The following is a 22,904-nucleotide window of genomic DNA, read 5'->3' as shown; positions in this document are numbered from 1 at the left end:
CTCCCATCACTTTCCCACATTGTTCCAATGTTTGCCACTAGCAGCGTTCAACTCTCTATAAATACAGCAATCTGCCATTCAGGATGCAAGCTTGTTTAAAGCACATGAAACTTAATAATTCCATTGTCTGGAAGCATAAATGCATTCGTTTTGTGGAAGTGACTTGCAAGGATACATAGCCAACTTATATATATATATATATAACTGCAGCGTTTTTATTTACTGTACATCTCCCTTTTGTTGACCATAGCCAGGGGAGCCATTTAGAAAGGATGGGAGAAGTCGCCCACCTTTCCCTTGTTTTTCAGACGTAATGTAATGTAAATATTCTTTAGTAATGTTTGTCTCTTCAGTAATGGAGCAGGATGAAACAAAGCAAAAATGATGCACTTAACCCAACCTAGGTGGTGGTGCTTTACTTGCAATTTAAACATGACTGTTGTCTATAAACAGGCCTTTGAACTTTACTGTGCATCTTTCCCCTTCATTTTTAAATACCCCAAATGCCTGAAGAAGCACTCCCCCATAACTATAACATTGAACTCTCAACTTATCCCTCAGCTTTATGGCAAGGTACAGAAGTTATATGAGATACTTGTCATCTATATCTATTGATATAAACCTTATAGAAGACACTCTTGGAATGTGAGTGGGGTCAGGAGAATTAGGTGCATTTTATTCTTATTCTTAAAGTGAGCCTTGCTTCCTCCTGGCCTCACAACTGAAGATAAACCCTCAGGTTTCCTCTTCCCTAGGGGCTTCAGGTGGGCTGCTTGCCTTTTTTAGTTAACAAAACACTGCACAGTGCATGCATCAGTTCATTAGTGTGCTTGTACTATTAGTGCTCCCCACTAGTAAAACCAATTTTTTAATTGCAGGATTGCTCTGATAAATAGAGAGGGGGATTATTGATGGGGGCCATATATCAGCATCAGCTTCTGCTTTAGACTTGCAAGGGTTTTTAGAGCTTAACCTTAGAGGGAGGGGGACTAAGCTTGATGATGGAATACTTTGAGGTTGTTTCATAGAATTGTAGAGTTGGAAGGGAAGCCAGGGGGTCATTTAGTCCAACCCCCTGAAATGCAGGAAACTCAGCTAAAGCATCCATGACAGATGGCCATCCAACCTCTGCTTAAAAACCTCAACAGGAGAGTTTCCAGAGTGGACTCGCTGCTCTAAACTTGTTGGGTGTGTCTTCACCCTTAAGGGAAAGAGGAAAGGGAACATCAACTACTCTGCCACCAGCACTGCCCCTGGTGCCACCAGAGCTTCAGCCTGCATCAGCCTCTACCGATATGCCCCTGCCCACTGAGGAGGTGACTAATGCCCAGTCTGATTTTTAGGTGGCCCTGTTGCCTCCTCTGTCACCTAGGGCACAGAGATGCTAGCACTGGCACAGACAGACAACTCAGGTACAGTTCCTCAGGCGTTTGCTTGCTCAGTCCAGAGCTGCATCCCGCTTGCTATGCTAAAGCCATGCATGCCCTGCTCCTTTAAAACAGTGGTCCTTGCTTCCAGAACATACTGGTCTGAGTAATGAAATCTATAGTAGGAAATGAGATCCGAGTCCGAGTCCCACATCCAGGACAGTTTGATCCAACCCACACCTCAAGGTGCTCAGATGAATGAAGGTCTGGGAGTGGGCAGACAGCTGCAATAATCCATGTCCACTGAGCCCTCCATCCTTGGCCCACGAGATTGCCACCCTGAGAAGACAGCTTATGCAAGCAGCTCAGCCAGCTGCCCCACCAGTCAAGACTTGTCTGCCCACTGGTCAAGTTCCAAGGAAACTGGGATCAGTTCATAGCATGATCCATTCATGTGTGTGAGGGCAGCAGAGCCCACCAAATACTCAGCTGACAGAGGTGTGTTCTGCAAAAAAGAGGAGTATCAGCTCCCATCTCACTGCCCCTGTTACGGTACCATTGAAGCACTGGGAGAATTCATTGATACCAACCTCAAGTGAGGATCCATCCTGTCTTCCATATCTCCTGCTGGAACCCCGATCCTGTTCGAAGAAGAAATCAGGAGTGACAACTGCTGTGCGCTAAACAGGATTACCATCCCTAATCACTACTTCTGTTCACTGATCAAAGGCCATGCACCATCAATATCTTCTCTAAGCTGGATCAGAGTGGGCTCCAAACTAGTAAGAGTCCAAGAAGGGGATGAATGGAAGACTGCTTTACAAACCCAATATGGCCATTATGAATATACTGTCATCCCATTTGGCTACTGCAATGCCCTTGCTATCTTCTAACACCTCGTGAGCGACATATTCAGATACTTTCTTGACAGGTTTGTGGTGGTTTAACCAGCCAAAATCCTTATCTGCTTGGAGTCACCCCAGCTCTCAGTGGTTAACAACAGAAAAATCTCCATGTCAAGCTGGAAAAATGCAAGTTTGACCTCTCCAGCATCAAGTTCCTTGGATACCTGTACCTCCCACCAAGGGGTAGAGATGGACCCATACCAAACACATGGCATGCTAACCTGGCAGTCCCCCAAAGCCAAACAAAAACTTGCAAAGCTTCCTTGGCTTTGCTAATGATTACTGGAGGTTTGAAAACCACCACCGCACTCACAGATTGTCTTAAGGGAAAGAAGTCATTTCAGTGGACAGCAGACACACAAAAAGCCTTTGAACACCTAAAGGAACCTTTTGTTTCTGAACTGATCGTATACCACTCAGATCTGTCCCATACCTTTGCTGTGGAACCTGATGCCTCTGGTGTGGCTACCAGGCTGAAGAGACGGGAGGAGGAGCTTGTCCCTACATGTACTAATCCCCAAAATTAACCCTGCCCAAACAGAACACACCATCTGGTGCAAAGACACTTTCAAGGTGCAGCAACACACTATAGAGATCCAGATGGACCACCACATCTTAGGGATTGCCTGGCCACTAAATCAAAGACAGTTCCACAGGTCACAGTTTTTCACCTGGTTCCATTTCAAGATCACCAACATACTCAGCACTCAAAGTTGATGAGAGGATGCCTTCTCCTGCAAGCTGGAATACAACAGCACCAGAGCAGAGTGGGAGCCTGAACTGAACCCTTCATCCAGAGCAATTGATAGTGGACAACTCCTGCCAACCTAGCAGTTCGAAAGCACGCCAAAAAGTGCAAGTAGATAAATAGGTACTGCTCCGGCGGGAAGGTAAATGGCGTTTCTGTGCGCTGCTCTGGTTTTGCCAGAAGCAGCTTAGTCATGCTGTCCACATGACCCAGAAAAACTGTCTGCAGACAAACGTCGGCTCCCTCGGCCAGTAAAGTGAGATGAGCGCCGCAGCCCCAGACTGGACTTAACTGTCAGGGGTCCTTAAAGGAGCAACAAAGATCCCTTTGTTGAGGGGGGGGGGAATGCAAGAATTAACTTCCCCTAATGCTGACAGCTCCACCGGCTACTCTGTTCAGGGTGGACTATTCTTTCATCCTAAAGCAATCTATGTGCCACCATGAGAACTTAGAGCCCAAATGCTCAAGCAATACCATGATAATCCCACTACAGGACACTTCAGACAACATAAAATCCTGCACACAGTCGCTCGTGAATTCTGGTGGCCAAAAATAAACCACCATGTAGAAAAATAGGTGCAATAATGTACAAAAATTGTGTGACACCTGCTAGTGGGCTGGCCTGCCTCCTGTAACTACCCTCTACACCCACTGGACCATGGGAAATGGTTTCTATGGACTTCATCACTGAACCACCCAAACCTCAGCACCACAGTACAATTTTAGTGGTGGTTGACAGCTTCAGCAAGACGGCTCATTTTGATCCCTTGCACTGGACTCCCAAATTTGTACACAACTGCTTCGAGAACTCTACTCAATAGACTCCATTCCTTACCAGCTATGGATTCCACCCATGCACCTTTCACTCATACTTTATTGGTTGCTTCAGCTACTGACTTTGTCCAAGAATTGCAAGCTATGCAACAGCTGCTACAAGAACTCGAGCCAAGGCCAGCTGCTACAAGAAGGAGCCAAGGCCACTTATATGAAAGCTGCTGATGTGCACTAACCACCTGGAAAAGACCACCTGAGCGTGAAGCCACAGGTTAGAAGGCCTCAGATTTGGGTCCTGTGTCGTTGAAGCACAAATCAACCTAGTCACATTCTGGTTACTTCTCTGGCTCTCCACCCTTATTATCCCTGCCCCCTCCACCACACTCATACTGATCTGACAGCAGCCCCCCCCCCAGTGAACATCAAGTGGGAAGAATAACTTGAAGTGTGACACATCTTAGACTTTAGATAGCACCACGGCTGCCTGCAATACCTGATCCACTAGAAGGGCTATGTCCCTGATGATTGGTCCTGGGAAGTTGATATTCAGGCCCCTGAACTGACTGTTTTCCACATAAGCCCAAATCTAAAGGCCGAGAAGGGGTGGAGGGGGATAATGTCATCAGCCCCATGGTGACATCATGGAGAGGCTGGGCTCACCGGGGTGAACAATGCGAGGAGTTCAATATGATGCCTGACGATGATTTTGGAGAGGAACCCAGATGGTAGGGCCAGATCGCAGCCAGGCCCTGAGTGCCATCTGTGTGGTCCAGGGGAGAAGTCCATGGGTTAGGAATCCAATGCCATGGCGGGACCCAGTGTATTGCTGAGCTAACGCCATGCCTGCTCTGCTCCTTTGCAACAGGAATACAAGAGGCATCTCTACGGTTGGATCAGCATCTTAGGTTGCCAAGCCATGCGCTAGTGATCCTTGCCTTGCTTCCACAACATACTGAACTGAGCAATAAAGTCTATACTAGAAAATGAAATCCAAGCCCCACATCCAGGACAGTTTGATCCAACCCACACCTTCTCAAGGTGCCAGAATGGATGAAGGTGCTGGGGGGCGGCGGGAGCAGCTGCGATCATCGGTGACTACTGAGCCCTACAAGCCTTTGCCCAGGAGATTGCCACCCTGAGAGGACAGCTTGTGCAAGCAGCTCAGCCAGCTGCCCCACCAGTCAAGACTCTTCAGCCCGCCTGCCAAGTTCCAAGGAAACTGGGTTCACAGCGTTCATGGGCCAGTGTGATCCATGAATGCGTGTGAGTCAGCAGAATTTCCTGACAATGCAGTGAAGGTTGTGTTCATCAACACCCTGCTTGATGAGGATAACAAGGGGTGTGTTAAGTGTTGGACCAGCATCTTAGCTTGCCTAGCTGTGCCATGCACATGTGGTTTTTGTGGTTTTTTTGAGGGACTATCAAGAGGACAGTGCTCTGTTGCTGCCCTAGGGACCTTTAGGAGATGGGCAGCATATAAATTTAATAATACTGGAAGACATCATATATACGTTTACGAGCACAATTCAAAGTGTTGGTGTTGACCTTTAAAGCCCTAAATGGCCTCGGCCCAGTATACCTGAAGGAGCGTCTCCACCTCCATCGTTCTGCCCGGACACTGAGGTCCAGCGCCGAGGCCCTTCTGGCGGTTCCCTCACTGCAAGAAGCAAAGCTACATGGAACCAGGCAGAGGGCCTTCTCGGTAGTGGCGCCCGCCTTGTGGAACTCCCTCCCATCAGATGTCAAAGACTACCTGACATTTAGAAGACATCTGAAGGCAGCCCTGTTCAGGGAAGTTTTTAATGTGTGACATTTTAATGTATTTTTAATCTTTGTTGGAAGCTGCCCAGAATTATTGTTGTTGTTGCTGTTGCTGTTGCTGTTATATTTGATGTCCAAGGCTGACAATGTACAGTGGTGCCTCGCAAGACGAAATTAATTCATTCCGCAAGTTGCTTCGTCTTGCGATTTTTTCATCTTGCGGAGCGCGGATTCCCTGGGTATTAACGGCTTTAAGAAAAAGGAAGCAAACCCGCAAGACGTTTTCATCTTGCGAAGCAAGCCCATAGGGAAAATCGTCTTGCGAAGCAACTCAAGAAACGAAAAACCCTTTCGTCTTGCACGTTTTTCGTCTAGCGAGGCATTCGTCTTGCGAGGTACCACTGTACCGTACATTTAAAGCACATGGTTTCCTCCAAATAATCCTAGGAACTCTAGTTTACCCCTCACAGAGCTACATTTCCCAAGAAACTACAGTTCCCAGAATTCATTGTGAGAATGTCATATGCAAGATTAAAAACCACAAAATGGGCCACAGGTGCTTTGAAATTGCCTATCAGCAGTTTCTATCAGGACAGAAAAGTGAGCAGGCAATGTAGGTCACAGTCTCCCCCACCATGGTCACAGAATCACAGAGCTATAGAGTTGGAAGGGACCATATGGGTCATCTAGTCCAGCCCTCTGCAATGCAGGCATCTTTCACCCAATGTGGGGCTCGAACCCACAACCCTGGGATTATGAGTCTCATGCTTTACCAACTGAGCTGCAGACATATGCACATCAGATGCATTTCTAATTAAACTGCAGCAATTATTTCTAAATTTGCATCTTATACATATAAAGTAGCATGTGGAATGTTTATGAAAACATGTGTCCTATTTTATCCTTTTCTTTTTTTTTTGCTATGTGTAAATGTCCACTATAGGTAGGTGAAGCAACTAGTGAGCAAATTATTTAAATTGGAAGGCAACAGCTAGAATTTATTTAACAGGAAGGAGGGAAGAGGTGAGGGATGAAGAGGAACAGCTTAGGCAAGTATATGATTTTTAAAACACTTCTAAGCAACGGAATAAAAGCAGAGCCCAGCTTTCAAGTCAGCCAGGTGAGCATTCAGAATCTCACAAACTTATTGCTGGCTTTAGGGCTAGGCCTCAGATTCTGTCACACACCTTGGCCTTGGAGCTTCTATGTGACGGCAAAAGGCATAAACTGTTGCTACTGTTTCTGCCAATATGGATCCTTTATTCCCTCTCTGTAATCTCCTCAGTCTCTCTGTCCTGTTTACAGTTCTCCTCAGAATCTCCATCTCTACCCCCATCTCCTCAGTTTCATCTTGCAGTTCCTCAGAGCCAAAAAGAGAGAGACTGTGCTCCTAGTATCCCAGAGACAGCTATGCAGCTACGATACCAGGGTTCTATTATTATTATTATTATTATTATTATTATTATTATTATTATTATCCTGCAGTTCCTCTGAGAGGAGCCCAGGGCAGCAAACACCAAAGCGGCAAAACAATACAGTTGAAAATAAGCAACAGAAAGTTCCCTAGCTATTATCCTCCCTGTGCCTCTCCAAACTATTCTGGGGACCAACCTCCAATGCTGCCAAACTGTTTGGGGTTGGGGGCACAAAGGCAGATGAGAGGGAAGGGGACTTCTGTCATACAAGTGGACCTCCTTGTGCTAAAAGGCCAATGTCACTGACTGGAGACAAACCATCGCACATAAAAACATTTAAAAATATTATTAACAGCTAAAAAAAATTAAGACCATCTTAAAAATAAATAAATAAAAGCAGTCACATATTATTATTCATTCTCATCAAATGGTAGGCCTCTGGGCCTGGACCTCCTCTCATTTTTTTTTTTTTAAAAAACAACCAACTCTCTACTGTCTAGGTTTCACTGCACACCTTAGAATTCTGGCCTAAAGTGTGTTTTCCTATATATTTTAAAGCTAAATTAAACAATGGCCATTTGCTTTTGCCTTCTGTATTCTAGGGACAATAGTTTTATCAAGAATCTCTCTGTCAATGTATGTCTCTTGTCACAGCTCATGTTGCAGGGAATTCTGGCCTGAAGATGCGCTTGTAGGAAATACATTTGCCGCCATCTGGCAAAAGTGGAAAGGAGCAGCTGAAACTCCCTTGTCTACAAAACTGTTTGGGTGCCAGAATCCTGCCCTCTTTTTCACCTGATCACCATATCTGTAGAAGTATATATTACCTCTGCCCTAACTACATTGCCTATTAGGTGATTGGCTTTGGGGCACGATTTTGATGAATCTGTTATGAAGCTGGTTAGGATTTGGGTAGGCTGACATAAGGAACTGAATTACACCAGATCAAACTATTGGTCTATCAAATCCAAGATTTAGTACTTGAAGGGTGGGGAACTTGTGGCCCCCCAGATGTTGATGGACTACAGCTCCCACAATCCCTCAACACTGACCATGTTGGCTGGGGATGATGGGAGCTGGAGTCCAACAGCCTGCAGAGGACTACAGTCTGCCACCACTGGTCTACTCTGGCTGGCAGCAGCTCTCCATGGTCTCAGAAAGAGTGAGGCCTATCCCATGAGCCACTACCTGAGCCTTTAACCTGGAGATGTGTTCAATCACTGATCTATAAGGATGTGGAGAAGATGTTGAGCTGAAGTCAAGTTCTGCATAGCAATGCTGGGTTCTTACTAGTTTTTACATGGCTTTTACATGGTTTTTCTAAGTCAGTTTACTATAACTTCTACTTATTGATGCAACTATTGATTTTTGTTCTTAGAAAGGCCATATAGCACTATTATTATTATTATTATTATTATCCGCACCACCACCAAGTTGAATGAGAGAATAAGTCTAATGCAAATGTCAGGCTCTGGTTCTGTCTTGACCCAAGCCAACAGTGCAACACAAATCCAATATTGCACTGTGTCCTGGTCTTCCTCTTTAGCAGTCCACAGTCATGAAATCTCTTTGTATAAAACGTTGAAATATTTTTGACATATCTTACCTGCGTCTTCCCACGACTTAAGAGGCAGGCAGCCACCATGAAAATGGTAATTATCCTGCAATAGGAACATAAACCTCATCATTATGCAGGACAGTGATATGTGTAACCCACCTGTTTTCTGATATGACCCCACTGCACTTAGCCACCATTGCATCCAGAGGAGATCACTTTGTTGAATTTAATATGTGGCAAGCCAGCCCTGCTGCATCTGAGGCTGCTCTCCGCTGAGTGAGACTCTGGGCTTTTGCCTACAAAGGTCTGTCCTGACTGTAATGTCCACTTCCTCTGAGGGTAAGTAATGCTGTCTTTCTCTGCATCAGGTGTGATTGCACAACACAGCAAAATTGGCCACTCTGGCTAAATTACCCACTTCCAACAGAAGAATAGCAGAGCAGGGCAGTGAAACATTCACTGAGTCAAGTAATACACAGCCGCCTACGAAAGAAGCATTTAGGAGGAGCCTGTGGCCTATTGAACAGTTCTTTAAAATATAGTTGCTGTATCTTTAAGGGTCATCTCCTGGTTGTTGGGTCTAGGCAGAAACTGTGGGGAAACTGTGGTCCTTCAAGACATTGTTGGATTCCAGCTCCCATTAGCCCCAGATAGCATGGGATGATGGGGATCCAGCTCCCATTAACCCCAGATAGCATGGGGTGATGGGATGATACTACAAAACCATCCACAGGGGCTACAGGTTGCCCATCTGTAGAGAATTTGAGCTGTGTGATCTTGCAGCTAGCAGGGAGTTGCTGTCCTCTGTTTGTTGTTTTGTCTTTTTGGTCTTCCACTAGAGTTAGTGAAACCTCATGCTGCCTTTCATGTTAAGTCTATACTTAAAAGAACCCCTAATTTTATAGCACACTTTCAGATGGCACACAGTTTGAGAATCGCCAGGTTAATATCTGTCCTGTGTTTGGGTGCTGGATGCCAACTCTTCAAAGGTACAGCTCATCATTACAATTGATCATTAGGGTGATGGGAATTGTAACTCTGTAAGGGCTCTCCTAACACTTCTCAGCACTCTTAACAGGCTGCAGTCCCCAGGATTCTTTGGAAGAAGCCATGACTTTTAAAGTGGTATAAGAGTGCTGACTATTTTTGAATACTTAAAATACAGCCGTCCCTATGCCTTGGAAATCAAATGTTTAAAATGTGAACATTATTATTTCTGTAGATTTGTTGTCATATAATCTCTCAGTCTCTCAACATAAAGTTTCTTGAACTTTAGTTCATACCGTATTTGTGTGATCTACTTTCCAGGAAAGCAACTTGTTTACATTAGCTGACATAATCCATCATGATTTTTAGTACAAGCCCCATTGAAATTTGATGTATGAGAGAGCGTGGTAGTTTAATGGTGCTTGTGCAAAACAACTTTTTGGTTGATTGCACCTTTATTAATATATAGCTTCTATGTCTATTTAACTATTTGTGGGGGATTTGATTTAAAACATTTTCTAGGAAGGCCAGTGCTTCAAAGAAAACTTTCTTCATTGCCGCTCCCAGAGTTTCCCAAAGCACAAGTGGATGCTAACAGCATATTTTGTTCTCTCTGCATATTACAGAGGAGGCAAACAATGCTGTTTTTAATTCTGACAGCAACTTCTCAAGCCCTTCAGAACATGATTCAGAAACAAAGCACACAAAAAACAAGCAAATCCCTCCATTGGTAATCCTGTGCAGGCAGATGTTTGCTTGCTTGGCAGGCCTTTCAGTCATAGAAAACTAGAATTGTTCTCCAGAGACACTGCCTAGTGCTATGTCATCTGTCATTCAATGCTGAACTTTGTCTATGGAGCTCCTGGAAGCTTTCCAGAGAGGTAGTCCAACTTCAAAAATGCACACCCAAGTGCAGATTCATTCTGTAGCACAAGTAGAAGGAAATCAAGCTGTTGCTCATATTACAAAGCAGCAAACCTGGGTTTGCCAATGAGAGTGTACAAGTAACTGGGCAATCCTGGATCCCTGATGAATATACCAGTATATGGCACACCTGTTTGTGACCTCATGTTGGTTACATCCACACATTAGAACAAGCACACTTGCAAATATAACATAGGAAGATGACTGCTGGGTCAGACACAAGTTCCATCTAGCCCAGTTTGCCACCATGGCCAACCAGATGCACCCATGGAACCTGCAAGCAGCACATGAAGGCAAAATCCTTCCTTTGCTGGTGCAACTGGTATTCAGAGTTAGACCTTTCTTGCTTAAATGGCCCTGAAGGAGCTCTGTTCCTCTGTACTGAAAGTGGAACACATAAAGCTCTGCTCATCAACACTTTTGAGGGTGGAAGCAGAAAGAGGTTTCAGAGTCACCAGTCAACAGCAAGATTAAGGATTTGGCTTAATTCCTAGCTGCATGTAACTGACCTTGTGCATATTATTCACCTCTTGCCTTCCTCTTCCTCCCTCTGTCATTTTTTCCCATTCAAAATTTACATTGCAAGCTCCTTGGGGTAGAGACCTGACTTTTTTTGTTTGGCCTCCTCTGTAAAGCACCATTTACAGGGAGAGTGATATAATCTTCTTCATCAACAACAAATCCCTGAATTTCTGTATATCGCTTCAGTGTCATGTTTCCAGGTTTACTTTATTTACAATCCCTATCACTTCTTCCAGACAGCTATTCTCAAGAGATCTGTCACATTTATCAGCTGGAGAGGCTGGCTTAGCCACCAGATGCAATAGCAGTTAAATAATAGTGAACGAAGAAATCAATAAATTTTTTTATACATGTTTGCACAGGGGGGAAACCCCCTTTAAGATCCACATTTTCTATGAGTTACTGCAGCTATCAAGGGCAGAAAAGAGTGCAAAGGATATTGGTAGATGTAGTATACATCATGCTACAAAATAGTCTGTTTCCCCGCTCTCCCTCCTGTTAGTTTACATACAGTTTTAGCAAACATGATAGGAGAAGAGACATCAGCTATTAAGCAAGGTTTGCATTCAGTAAACACTAAGAGAGGGAGAGAGAGAGAGTGCATAGGACCTACCTTTTTAATCCTGTCATGTCCAAAACTGAAGAAAAAAGTTGAGCGGGGAAAATAATGTGTGCACAGCTGAATAGCTGAAAAATAGTTTTGCACATTAAACCTTTTGCCAGAACGTTAGTCCTGCCATCATTTATATTCCACAGAATGAAAGACCCAAAATCATAGAGAAGCAGAAGGAGAGAGAGAGAGAGAGAAAGAGGGAAGGAAGGAAGGAGGAGGAGGGAGGGAGGGAAGGAAGGAGGGGAGAAGAGTGAAGGGAGAAGGAGAGATCTGCTCCTCCTTAGACACTGGAGAGAATACAGCAAAAGCACCTGGTTTTGCTTAGTTCTCTTCTGTAATTCAGCATTAAACCAATTGGAGGAGGAATGTTAAAAATGAACACTTCATTTTCTAAGTATGTTAAACAATGCAAATGGGAGGCCTCAGTCTGGGGACAGCTGTTTTAGATTAGAGAGCTCACCAACTGGCTAGACTCCTCACAACACTCCTGAGGAGCCTGCCAGGATTAAAAAAAAAAACCGCTGACAGTTTGAAGGGAAGCCTTTCCCGCTGCAAATGTTACTGAGGAGCATGCCACAGGAGGAACAGCAGTACTGCCATGGGGCAGATAGAAAGACGTCCTCAAGAACTAATCTTGCTTATGTCTCATTATCTTATCCCTTCCTAAACAATTTGTTGCCGACCAAATATACCAAAGAGAGCTTCAACCATCTGATGGGCAAAGAATGAATTCCTTCCTTGAGTTCCTTGGAGGAAAGGTAGAATGAAAATGTAATAGCAAAACATAGTAAATAAATACAAATAAATTCTTCTTCTTCTTCTTCTTCTTCTTCTTCTTCTTCTTCGGCGATCACTCATAGCTGAGTAAGATTGTCTTCCATAAATATGGTTTTAAAAGTGAGTCCGTAAGTGACTGTAGAGGCCAATTCTGGATCCATACGTTCTTCCACAGCGGGGATATTGGTTTCCAGGCGGGAGTTGATCATGGTGAGGGTTTGCCAAGTGTGCCTTCCTCTTAGTGTGTTTCTCCCTTGTGTTCTGAGTTTGAGCATCTTCAAAGCCCACGACACCTTTGGTAAAGGCTGTTCTCCAATTGGAGCGCTCACAGGCCAGTGTTTCCCAGTTGTTGGTTATATACTACATTTTTAAAGATTTGCCTTGAAAGTCTTTAAACCTCTTTTTCCATTTTAAAGTTCAGAATAGAGTAGTTGCTTTGGAAGACAATAATTAGGCATCCGAACAACATGACCAGTCCAGCGAAGTTGATATTGAAGAATCATTGCTTCGACACTGGTGATCTTTGCTTCTTCCAGTACACTGGCATTTGTTTCCTGTCTTCCCAAGTGATGTGCAATTTTTTTTGGAGACACTGTTGATGGAATCTTTCGAGGAGTTGGAGATGGCGTTTATAAGTGGTCCATATTTCACAAGGTATATAGGCAATACTGCACTAGACAGTATATGGCTGCTTTCTATGTATTGTTGCATGCCATCCCAGCCTCTGAGGGGTTCCGGACACTTTCCCAGGGTTTGGTTTCCTTGGAATGATATATAGTTATGATATATAGTTTATCTACACAAATATACAACTTGTGCCTAAGATTTGGGGTGGGGGGCTCACAGCATTAACATCCGGACCTAGAAGGTCTTGCCTCTCCCAGAGTCACAGCCTTGGAATCAAGCAAAAATGGCTCTGTCTTTAGCTGCTGCCTGCTTCTAGCACTGCCTATTGCCTTTCCTAGTAGCAGCTTGTTAGAGGGCAAAAATTCCACTCATTTGCCCAAAGGGCAGTCTCTTCTCCTTTTAGACTAATGGTGGTCCTTAGGTGGCCATTGTCTCATAAACTTGCCTGAATAGTTTAACTATTAATAAACCTTTACCTGCTTTCAAGAAACATGTAAATACTTAAAAAAACAAAAACAAACAGGCTTTGGGCCAATAATTTAATGATATTTCTGCATTGTTTGTTTTAACTGCTGTCTGCAATATGATATAGTGTTGTTTTAAATCACTATTTGGTGTGGGTTTTTTTATTGTTTATCGTAATGTTGGCAATGTACCCATATCCTTTTAAAATTCATTATTCCAGAAACTATATGAAGTTCAGAGATAAGTGCAAATTGAATGGATTTTCAGATAAGAGACTATACTGACTCCGCATAAACGGCAAGCCAAGTCCCATTCGTGTTTGTAGTCTGACTGAATAAACTTTTATAAATAAACTAGAATAAAAGCTTCTAGTCCATCCTATGCTGAAGGTTTATAGCTAATATTAAGTATACAATATCAAATTAATCCACTGTTCCCACACTGGTTGAACTTTGACTGCTAAAATGCAATCTGAATTCTGTTTTGCAGTATTTTTTGTAAGATACAGATTCTCACCACTTCTTTGCTTGCTCTATGATACCTTCCTGGGGTGTATGGGATATCAGGGGAGGGGTAGTACCACTGGTGAGCGACACACTATGCACCTTCTGGGATGGTTTGTTCACCTTTGGCCCCCACCCTGCATGGAGCTCACCTGTGGCTCCTAGAAGTTGTCAGCATGCGATAGTGGCCACATCTCGGGAAATGGCTTTCAGTGGCCAGCTAAAGCAGGTGAAGTGAGCCAATGGTTCTCAAACCCTCTGGAGTTAGAGAGGTTCCCCTGCATGTGATGAAGACAGGCTTCTGCAGATTGAGTGGACGAGACCAATAGTGGGTTCAGTGGTCAAGAAGGTGAGTTCTGCATGTAATGTAGAGGGAAATGAGGGGCAGATGTGGCTCATCAACCTGCAAAGCTAGTCCATCTAGGAGAAGGAAAACTGATCTGAAAATTCTGCTGCCTTGTGGGAGAAGAAAAGGCTAAGGAGTAAACCCTACACAAATCTGGAGTGGATTCAAAAGGACTGGAGCAAATTTATATTTTATATGAAAGAAAATTGTAAACATTTGAAAAGGTTTGTAGGTCTGAGTTGAAATGCTTGGTAATGTGAAAATAAGGAGCTGTTTTACATATAAGGAGGCGAACGTCAAAAGTAGATATAAGGTAAAAAAGTGGCTATAGAAATGCGAAGAATTGGTAAAGATGTTTGAAAGTCAGAAAGAGGGTGGGAAGGAGGTCGGTGCTTTGTGTGAGCAATGTTTTAAGTTATGGATTTGTGTAATGAAATTGTAATGAAATATGGAAAACTCAATAAAAATTATGTTAAAAATCAAACAAATCTGGAGTGCAGTACCTAAGATGGTTAGGTGGTTCCTTGGCTTGTACGCCTCCTTCTGGCAACTCCTTCAGCTAAGCAGGTGCTTGGACTACAACAGCGTTTTTGCCTTTTGGAGAGTGTATGTGCACCTTGCATAAGCTTGTGCATGAAAACTGCTAGATATTCAATCTGGGAAGAGAACAGATACATAGTGTCTCTAATCTATATATGCATAAATGCACAGCCATTGAGCCTAAGGTTGGAATCTTAAAACGAACTATCTGGGCCCCACTGAACTTAATGGGGCTTACATCTGAGTAGAAAGCAAAAAAGGATTGTGTTGTCGAGGCACCAAGTAGCGCACAGACTATAATTTCTTATGCTACAACTCATGAGATTTATTTTGGTATAGATATCATAGGACAGGAATGCACTTCAGCTTTTACCACAGCTGCAACAGTGTGAGCTCTGACTGCAGTAAGCAGGTTGGGGCGTACACTGGTACTGTGAGGGGCAACGTTTGGCTAAACGACCCCTGAAAAGGCTTGGAAGGAAGCTCAAGCCAAAGGAACTTCAGCACTGTCTTTTTGGAGTCCCGGCACCCCTCGCCAAAAGAAAAAAACGGCTGAGGTGTGTGTGTGTGTGGGGGGGAATCCAGGCACAGAGAAGAACATCAAACAGACCGGTGAAAAGCCTCACATCACTGAAGCAGCGACAAGATGGTAAAATCTCTATTTCTATATTAAAATAAACGTAAAGTGGTAGCAGCAGCAATAAAACCTAAAAGGAAATAAGACAAGGGGGGGAAAGGGAACTCGGGGGGGGGGGATCCCTCACGGAGCAAGTAAACCCAAAACAAGATAAAGAGTAAAAATAGCGGAGGAGAAGTAATGCTACCACAAAAGTAAAGGGAAGACAGAAGAACAGAAAAAAATATGGAGAGAGTGTAAAGAAATCACTCAGATTGCAATTAAACTATTTGAAAAGCACACTATCTGAAACGGACTTACTACAAAGTGCAAAGCGGTGCAGGCTGCCTGTTGTTGGAGCTGGGCGGAATAAAGCAGCTGCTTTGAAACTGAATGTCCTTGAAGGAAAGATAAGGACAATGGAATAAGGAACGCTGTGGGGGAAAGGAGGGGAATTTAACAGATAAGATAAGATGGCGTTGAGGGTCTGAAGATGCTGAGTAATCATCAAGAAGGAGGAAGGAGGAAGAAGGAGGAAGTGACGAAGACATAATAGTGAAAGAGAGGATTAAAGGAGGGCAGAAGCTGGCAAGCTGAGTAAATAAGAACAGTGACACCCAGTGGACAAATTAGGAAAAGCAGGAAACAAAAGGAAAACAAAAGGAAAATTGAAACAATAGAAGGACACCTGGTGGTTGAAAAAGAGAACGCAAAATGTCTCATGCAATTAAAAAACAGATGACTGGAACTGGAAGTCAACAGCAACAATTAAGAAGAAACTCAGGCCTTGAAGAAATGGATTTGAGGGAGGTAATTATTAGTTTGAAATTGGACCTAGGAGGATTGAGAAGAGAGTTGGAAGAAAAAATCAATACAATTGATGGGAAATTAGAAAAATTAGAAAACACAATGAAAAAAATGAAAAAGAAAATGAAGAAATAAAGGAAAAATTAACAGAAGTCTTAGAAGGAATGAAGGAGACAGATAAGAAAGTACAAGAAATTAAGAATAAAAATCAACAAATGGAAGAGATGGTGAAGAAAATTAGCAAAGAACAAAGGGAACAAAGAAAAGAAATGAAATGGACAAATCGAAAAAGGAGATGGAAGAACAAAAAGCAATCCAGGAAGCTACTGGGGATGCGCTAGCAATGATGCAGATGCAGATTAAAGAGAAGACCTTGAGATTCAGAAATGTTCCAGAAGAGGAGAAGGAGGATATTTGGAAGATGACTGAAACCTTAGCAAGGTGGCTACATTTACAGGAAAAAGACATAATAGAACAGAGAAAATCTTCAGAGTGAACTCAAGGAAAGTAAAAATGAACAAATGGCTGGCAGACTGCATCATTGTATTCACATCGAATTGGATGAAAGATAAGATCCTCCAAGCAAAGAGTAAGAACAAATTAACCATAGATGGAAAGGAAATAATAATTTTATGGGAGGTCCCACCCAGGCTGATAAAAAAGAGACAGCAATTCCAATTTCTAACAAAAGCACTAAAGGCCAAATCAATATCCTTCAGATGGGAATACCCAGTGGGGATTTCCTTCATCTTCAAAGGAAAAAGAAGATGATTTGAGACATTTGAGGAAGCAGATATGTTTTGGAGGAAGTATTGAGGAGAATTAGGAGGAGGACAAAGCGTAGGAAGAAATGAGGAAGGAAGAAAGGGAGAGCTATTGGATGAGGCGGAAGAAGAAGAAAGAGCTCAGCAAAGGGTGGAAGGATAAAGAACTACGCCAGTGGTAAATAATCAGACCAATAACTATTACAAAACCATTCTCCTTTACGACTGCAGATAATTTAAACTCTTTCCACTAACTTTATAATTTTTTAACTAATAAAGAATGAAATTTACCGTATTTTTCGCTCTATAAGACGCACCAGACCACAAGACGCACCTAGTTTTTGGAGGAGGAAAACAAGAAAAAAAATATTCTGAATCTCAGAAGCCAGAACAGCAAGAGGGATCGCTGCACAGTGAAAGCAGCAATCCCTCTTGCCCTTCTGGCTTCTGGGATAGCTGCGCATCCTGCATTCACTCTATAAGATGCACACACATTTCCCCTTACTTTTTAAGAGGGAAAAAGTGAGTCTTATAGAGCAAAAAATACAGTAAATTGTTATCTTGGAACGTAAATGGTGTAAATAATAGGAGGAAGAGGCAGAAAATAGAACGTTTTTAGAGAGGCAGAAGTGGGACCTTGCTTGTTTACAAGAAACCCACATCAATACTAAGCATAAAAGACTATTGGTAAAACCAAAGTTAGAGGAAGAATTCATCGCATCTGATGTAAGAAAAAAGAGGGGGGTTGTAATGTATGTTAAAAGCAAATATGAACCAGAATTGTTATATGAAGATAAAGAGGGGAGGATTGTAATAGTCAAAATATCACTAGAGGGGGAACAAATTGTGGTAGCGGGAATCTATGGATCAAATAAAAGAAAATCAGAATTCTATGTTAAAGTAAGATCATTATTAATGGAATATATAGATATGAGAATTATTGTGTTAGGGGATTTAAATGGAGTAATGGAACCAGAACTGGATAGATCGCAGAAGAAGAGGGAGGGAAATGAAGGGAAGCTGCCAAAAAGCTTTGTGGAAATGGTAAACATTTTTGATTTAGTGGATGTATGGAGATATAAATATCCTGTCGAAAAGGAGTTCACATATTTCTCAGAACCAAAAAATGTGTATAGTCGAATTGACAGTATATGGATTACTAAGGATATGACAATTGAAGCAGAGAATGCCAAAATATTACCAAAAACACTTACAGATCACAATCCAGTATCATTAACTCTTAAAGGAAAAGACGAGAAAGGGAAAAAAGGTGGAGAATGAATGTTTTCTTATTAAAAAACCAAAAAGTAATACAAGGAGCCAGAAAGTTGATGAAGGAATATTTTGAAAATAATTGGAGGAAAGGGACAGATGCTAAAACAGTGTGGGATGCTGGGAAGGCAGTTTTTAGGGGGTATTTCATACAACAAAACTCAATAGCATATAAAAAGGAAAAAAAAGGGAGCTTTTAGAAGAAATTAAAAGGAAGGAAAATTGGCCTATGCAAGCAAAAATAGAGATTAAATCAAGAAATTAAATTACTGAGCGTAGAATATAATAAAATTATAGAACAGGAGGTAGAACAACAAATCAAATTTTGGAAATATAAAAATTTTGAAAGGGCAAATAAACCAGGCAAGATCCTTGCCTGGCAATTAAAGAAACAAAGAAATGAAAAATTAATAAATAAAATAAAAGTACAAGAGAGGACAATAAGTGATATGACAGAAATTAAAAAAGAATTTGAAAAATATTACAAAAAATTATATCAAAAAGATGAAGTGCCAATTGAAGAAATAGAGGAATATATAAAGAAAAATAAATTGATAGAGATAGCAGAAGAAGACCATAAATTATTAAATGAACCAATATCAACTGTAGAAATTAAGGAATCAATTCAAAAATTAAAAATAGGGAAATCCCCAGGTCCAGATGGCATACCAGCAGAATACTACAAAGAAATGTTAAATGAATTAATCGACCCACTAAAAGAAGTAATAGAGGAAGCAGTAGAGAAGGGGAATATTCCAGACTCTTGGACTCAAGCGTATATAACGCTCCTGCCAAAACAAGGTATGGATTTGGAATCTGTCTCAAATTATAGACCCATTTCATTGTTAAATTCGGATTATAAAATTTATGCAGGATTATTGGCTAACAGGTTGAAAAAAATTATAGGAAAAATAGTACATAACAATCAGGCTGGATTTGTGGAAGGTAGACAAATAAAGGATAATATTAGAAATATAATCGACATAATGGAATATCTACAAGTAAGAAGAGATAAACAAGCAGCCCTGATTTCAATCGATGCGGAGGCTTTTGATAAAATCTCATGGGAATTTATGAAAAAACTATTAAAAGAATTGTGTCTAGGTGAAAAATTCCAAAAAGGTATAAATGCAATATATAAGCAACAGAAAGCAAAAATTATTATTAATGGAGAGTTTGGAGAAGAAATCAACATCTTTAAAGGTACAACACAAGGATGCCCCCTATCCCCAATGTTATTTATAATAGTATTAGAGGTTCTATTAAAAAATATAAGGCAGGACAACCAAATAAGAGGAATAGCAGTTGGTGAAAAAAGATACAAGTTAAGAGCCTTTGCAGATGATGTTATGATCACAACAGAAAATCCCCTACAATGTACACCTAGAATATTGGAATGCATAAACGAATATGGCAGGTTAGCAGGATTCAAATTAAACTATGGGAAAACCAAAATATTAGTGAAAAATATGGAAGAAAAAGATAAAGTGAAATTACAAGAAATTACAGGATTGGAAATTAAAAAGAAAATAAGGTATCTTGGAATAAATTTAACAACAAACACTATAGATTTAAGTAATGAGAACTTTGGGAAAACATGGAATGAAATAAAAAATGATTTGCAAGTATGGGGGAAATTAAATCTTTCCTTACTAGGGAAAATATCGGTAATAAAGATGAACATATTACCAAGGATGATGTTTTTATTTCAAAGTATCCCAATACTAAAAGGTAAAGGTAAAGGTACCCCTGCCCATACGGGCCAGTCTTGACAGACTCTGGGGTTGTGCGCCCATCTCACTCAAGAGGCCAGGGGCCAGCGCTGTCCGGAGACACTTCCGGGTCACGTGGCCAGCGTGACATCGCTGCTCTGGCGAGCCAGAGCCGCACACGGAAACGCCGTTTACCTTCCCGCTGGTAAGCGGTCCCTATTTATCTACTTGCACCCGGAGGTGCTTTCGAACTGCTAGGTTGGCAGGCGCTGGGACCGAGCAGCGGGAGCGCACCCCGCCGCAGGGATTCGAACCGCCGACCTTTCGATCGGCAAGTCCTAGGCGCTGAGGCTTTAACCCACAGCGCCACCTGCGTCCCGTATCCCAATACTAGGAGGAGATAAATGTTTTAATAATTGGAAAAGAGATTTGGCTAAATTCGTATGGTCAGGGGGAAAGCCAAGAATAAAACACAAAATAATGATAGATAAGGAGAGAGGAGGATTTGGCCTCCCTGACATGGAGTTATATCATGATGTGGTGAGTCTGACCTGGCTAAAAGAATGGATCAAATTAGATGACTCGGATGTATTGGATTTAGAGGGAGTAGAGACGAGATTTGGATGGCATGCCTATCTAATAGATGAAAAAGTCAAAGTATATAAAGGCTTCCTAGGGCATATAGTCAGAAAGTCTATATATAAAATATGGGAGAAATATAAAAGACTCCTAGAACCAAAAACTCCCTGGTGGGCATCACCGGCAGAAATTGTCACAGTAAAAAAAATTAAATATGAAAGAAAATTGGGCTACCTATAAAATTGTATTAAAGGAAGAAAACGGAGAATTGGAATTAAAGGATTATACAGAAATTAAAGCTCATATTAGTGATTGGTTCCAATATATTCAAATTAAATATAGATTAGCGAAAGACAAAAAGTTAGGATTTGAAAAAGAAATATCAAAATTCGATAAATACTTAATACAAGAAAAATAAAAAAATATATCTAAATTGTATAATCTGATCTTAGAGTAGGAAACAAAGGATGAATTGGTTAAAGCATCCATGATTAAATGGGCACAAAATATTGGGAAAAATATTATGTCTGAACAATGGGAAAAATTGTGGAAAGAAGATATGAAATTCACCATGTGTTATATATTGAAAGAAAATTACCTCAAAATACAACATAGATGGTATTTAACGCCTGAAAGAACAGCAAAAATGAATAAAAATTGTAGCGATGTCTGCTGGCGATGCAACACTGGAAAAGCTACTATGATACATATATGGTGGAATTGTTTAAACATCAAACAATTTTGGGAAACAATATATAGCGAAATGAAAAAAAAGTTCACATATTCATTTAGGAAAACAAGAGAAGGTTTTCTATTGGGAATAGTACCAGGAAGCCTAAAGGAAGAAGACAAGACCTTATATTTATACGCAACAGTAGCCGCAAGGCTATTGATTGCGAAAAATTGGAAAAGTGGTATTGTACCGACAAAAATAGAGTGGCTTGCCAAATTATTGGAGTACTACAATATATCCAAAACAATGGGAGAAATTGGAAGGATCTCAAAAGAGACGATAGATAGGGACTGGAAAGTGTTTAAAAGATACTTGCAAAACCATATCGAAAAATCAGAACTCCTATTAGAATAAACAAGTTCCATTTCAAATACTGAAATACTAAATAAGATGGATAACAATGTGTAATAGAAAAAGAAGTATGAAATTAGGTTAAAGGTGTGTGAAAGAAAGTAATAGAAGTGGAAAGAAATTGCAATTGAGTAGATTGGAAGTCCAACACCAAGGTGGGGTGAGGGTGGTGGATGGTGATGGGAAAAGGAATTATTTGTGGGATTGAGTGTAAGTATGTTTGAACACTTTTAAGGATTGTGTGAAATGTATGTTTGTATATTTGTAATATATGTGTATTAATGATGAATTATCTTAACAATAAAAACTTGTTTTTTAAAAAAAGGAATACTTTTTGTACCAGATGCCCTCTGCTTTTAAATCAGAGGAGCTACTGCAGAGTAGATTAATTCAACATGCAGCAGATAAGACAGGTACAATCATCAGTATGGGAACAGGGGTGTTGAAAATACACAAGGAATTCATATTTTTATCTGTGAAAGGTTGGGATGATATGCAATTCACAACCACCTTTTGTTCCTCTTGAGCCCTCCAGTCCAGAACTGTGTTGCTGAAGAGGTTTTACTACACTAAAGAGCACCTGGTTTTTAACCATTTGGGTGGGTGAAAATTTTAACACTGTTCGACTTCATAGCCTTTGTTGAAGCCACCTTCTTCATTTTCATGAATTTTCAAATAGGTATTTTTTTAAAAATAATTCCTTTGCAAACTACATTATAATGCAACAAGAGGATGCCTGCTTTGAACAAGGCAAATATAATTCTGTATCTGTTGGTCAACAGTTTTGTCCCAAACTCATCTTCTATTCCCCCAACCCCTTTATCTTTCCCTCCTGCTATCAAGTATCAAGTACCAACTGACCTCTTTCCCTGCCCCTTTAATTTATCACTAAACATGTATATAGTTTAATAAAATTCACAAAGTGACTAGAAGACCAGCCCTTTTACCATTCTGCCAGAGGTTTATAGCCTTTGTGCACTCCTTCAGTTGAAAGGAATGAAAAGGGATCATGACACATTTTTAATATTTTAGGTAGGAGAGAAATAGGAGTCTGCGAACTTTCTCCACAGAATGAACTTCAATAATCTTATCTGCAGTTTTAGAGCCTTGAAACCATTTTGTATTCATGTGCATTTTTAGAATGCTGCTGCCTGGCACATAACTTGGTACACCCCTAGATTTGAGGGTCTTTCTCTCCATCCTTCATACACAGCAGTTTTGTGAACTGGTACCTGCAT

General features: G+C 41.3%; 1 protein-coding gene and 2 long non-coding RNA genes across 4 annotated transcripts in view; 2 read left to right on the top strand and 1 right to left on the bottom strand.

Annotated features, from left to right (window-relative positions):
* The window catches only part of FBLN5 (fibulin 5), a 70,848-nt gene extending 58,511 nt beyond the window's left edge, over positions 1 to 12,337 (bottom strand). Inside the window, exons 1-3 of one of the 2 annotated variants that reach the window (XM_079948924.1) lie at positions 11,575 to 12,337; positions 8,577 to 8,631; positions 1,958 to 2,008 (exon numbers count right to left, since the gene is read on the bottom strand). In XM_079948924.1, coding sequence (XP_079805050.1) covers positions 1,958 to 2,008; positions 8,577 to 8,631; positions 11,575 to 11,669 — 201 coding nt within the window. In that variant the 5' untranslated portion in view covers positions 11,670 to 12,337. The remainder of the gene's footprint in view (positions 1 to 1,957; positions 2,009 to 8,576; positions 8,632 to 11,574) is intronic. The other variant, XM_079948925.1, reaches the window with a different exon arrangement.
* Positions 1 to 15,693, top strand: part of LOC307200864 — a 345,619-nt gene extending 329,926 nt beyond the window's left edge. The window contains exon 2 of the long non-coding RNA XR_013832459.1: positions 15,186 to 15,693. This is a non-coding gene — a long non-coding RNA (uncharacterized lncRNA). The remainder of the gene's footprint in view (positions 1 to 15,185) is intronic.
* Positions 15,694 to 19,341: 3,648 nt separating this feature from the next.
* On the top strand, positions 19,342 to 21,990 carry LOC307221810. Its single transcript, XR_013841541.1, has 2 exons — positions 19,342 to 20,022; positions 20,401 to 21,990. It is a non-coding gene; the product is annotated as an uncharacterized lncRNA (long non-coding RNA).
* The last annotated feature ends 914 nt before the right edge of the window (positions 21,991 to 22,904 follow it).

The sequence above is a fragment of the Podarcis cretensis genome (genome assembly GCF_951804945.1).
Source record: "Podarcis cretensis genome assembly, chromosome: 1".
Lineage (NCBI taxonomy): Eukaryota > Metazoa > Chordata > Lepidosauria > Squamata > Lacertidae > Podarcis > Podarcis cretensis.
This window is presented reverse-complemented; position numbering and strand designations above follow the sequence as displayed.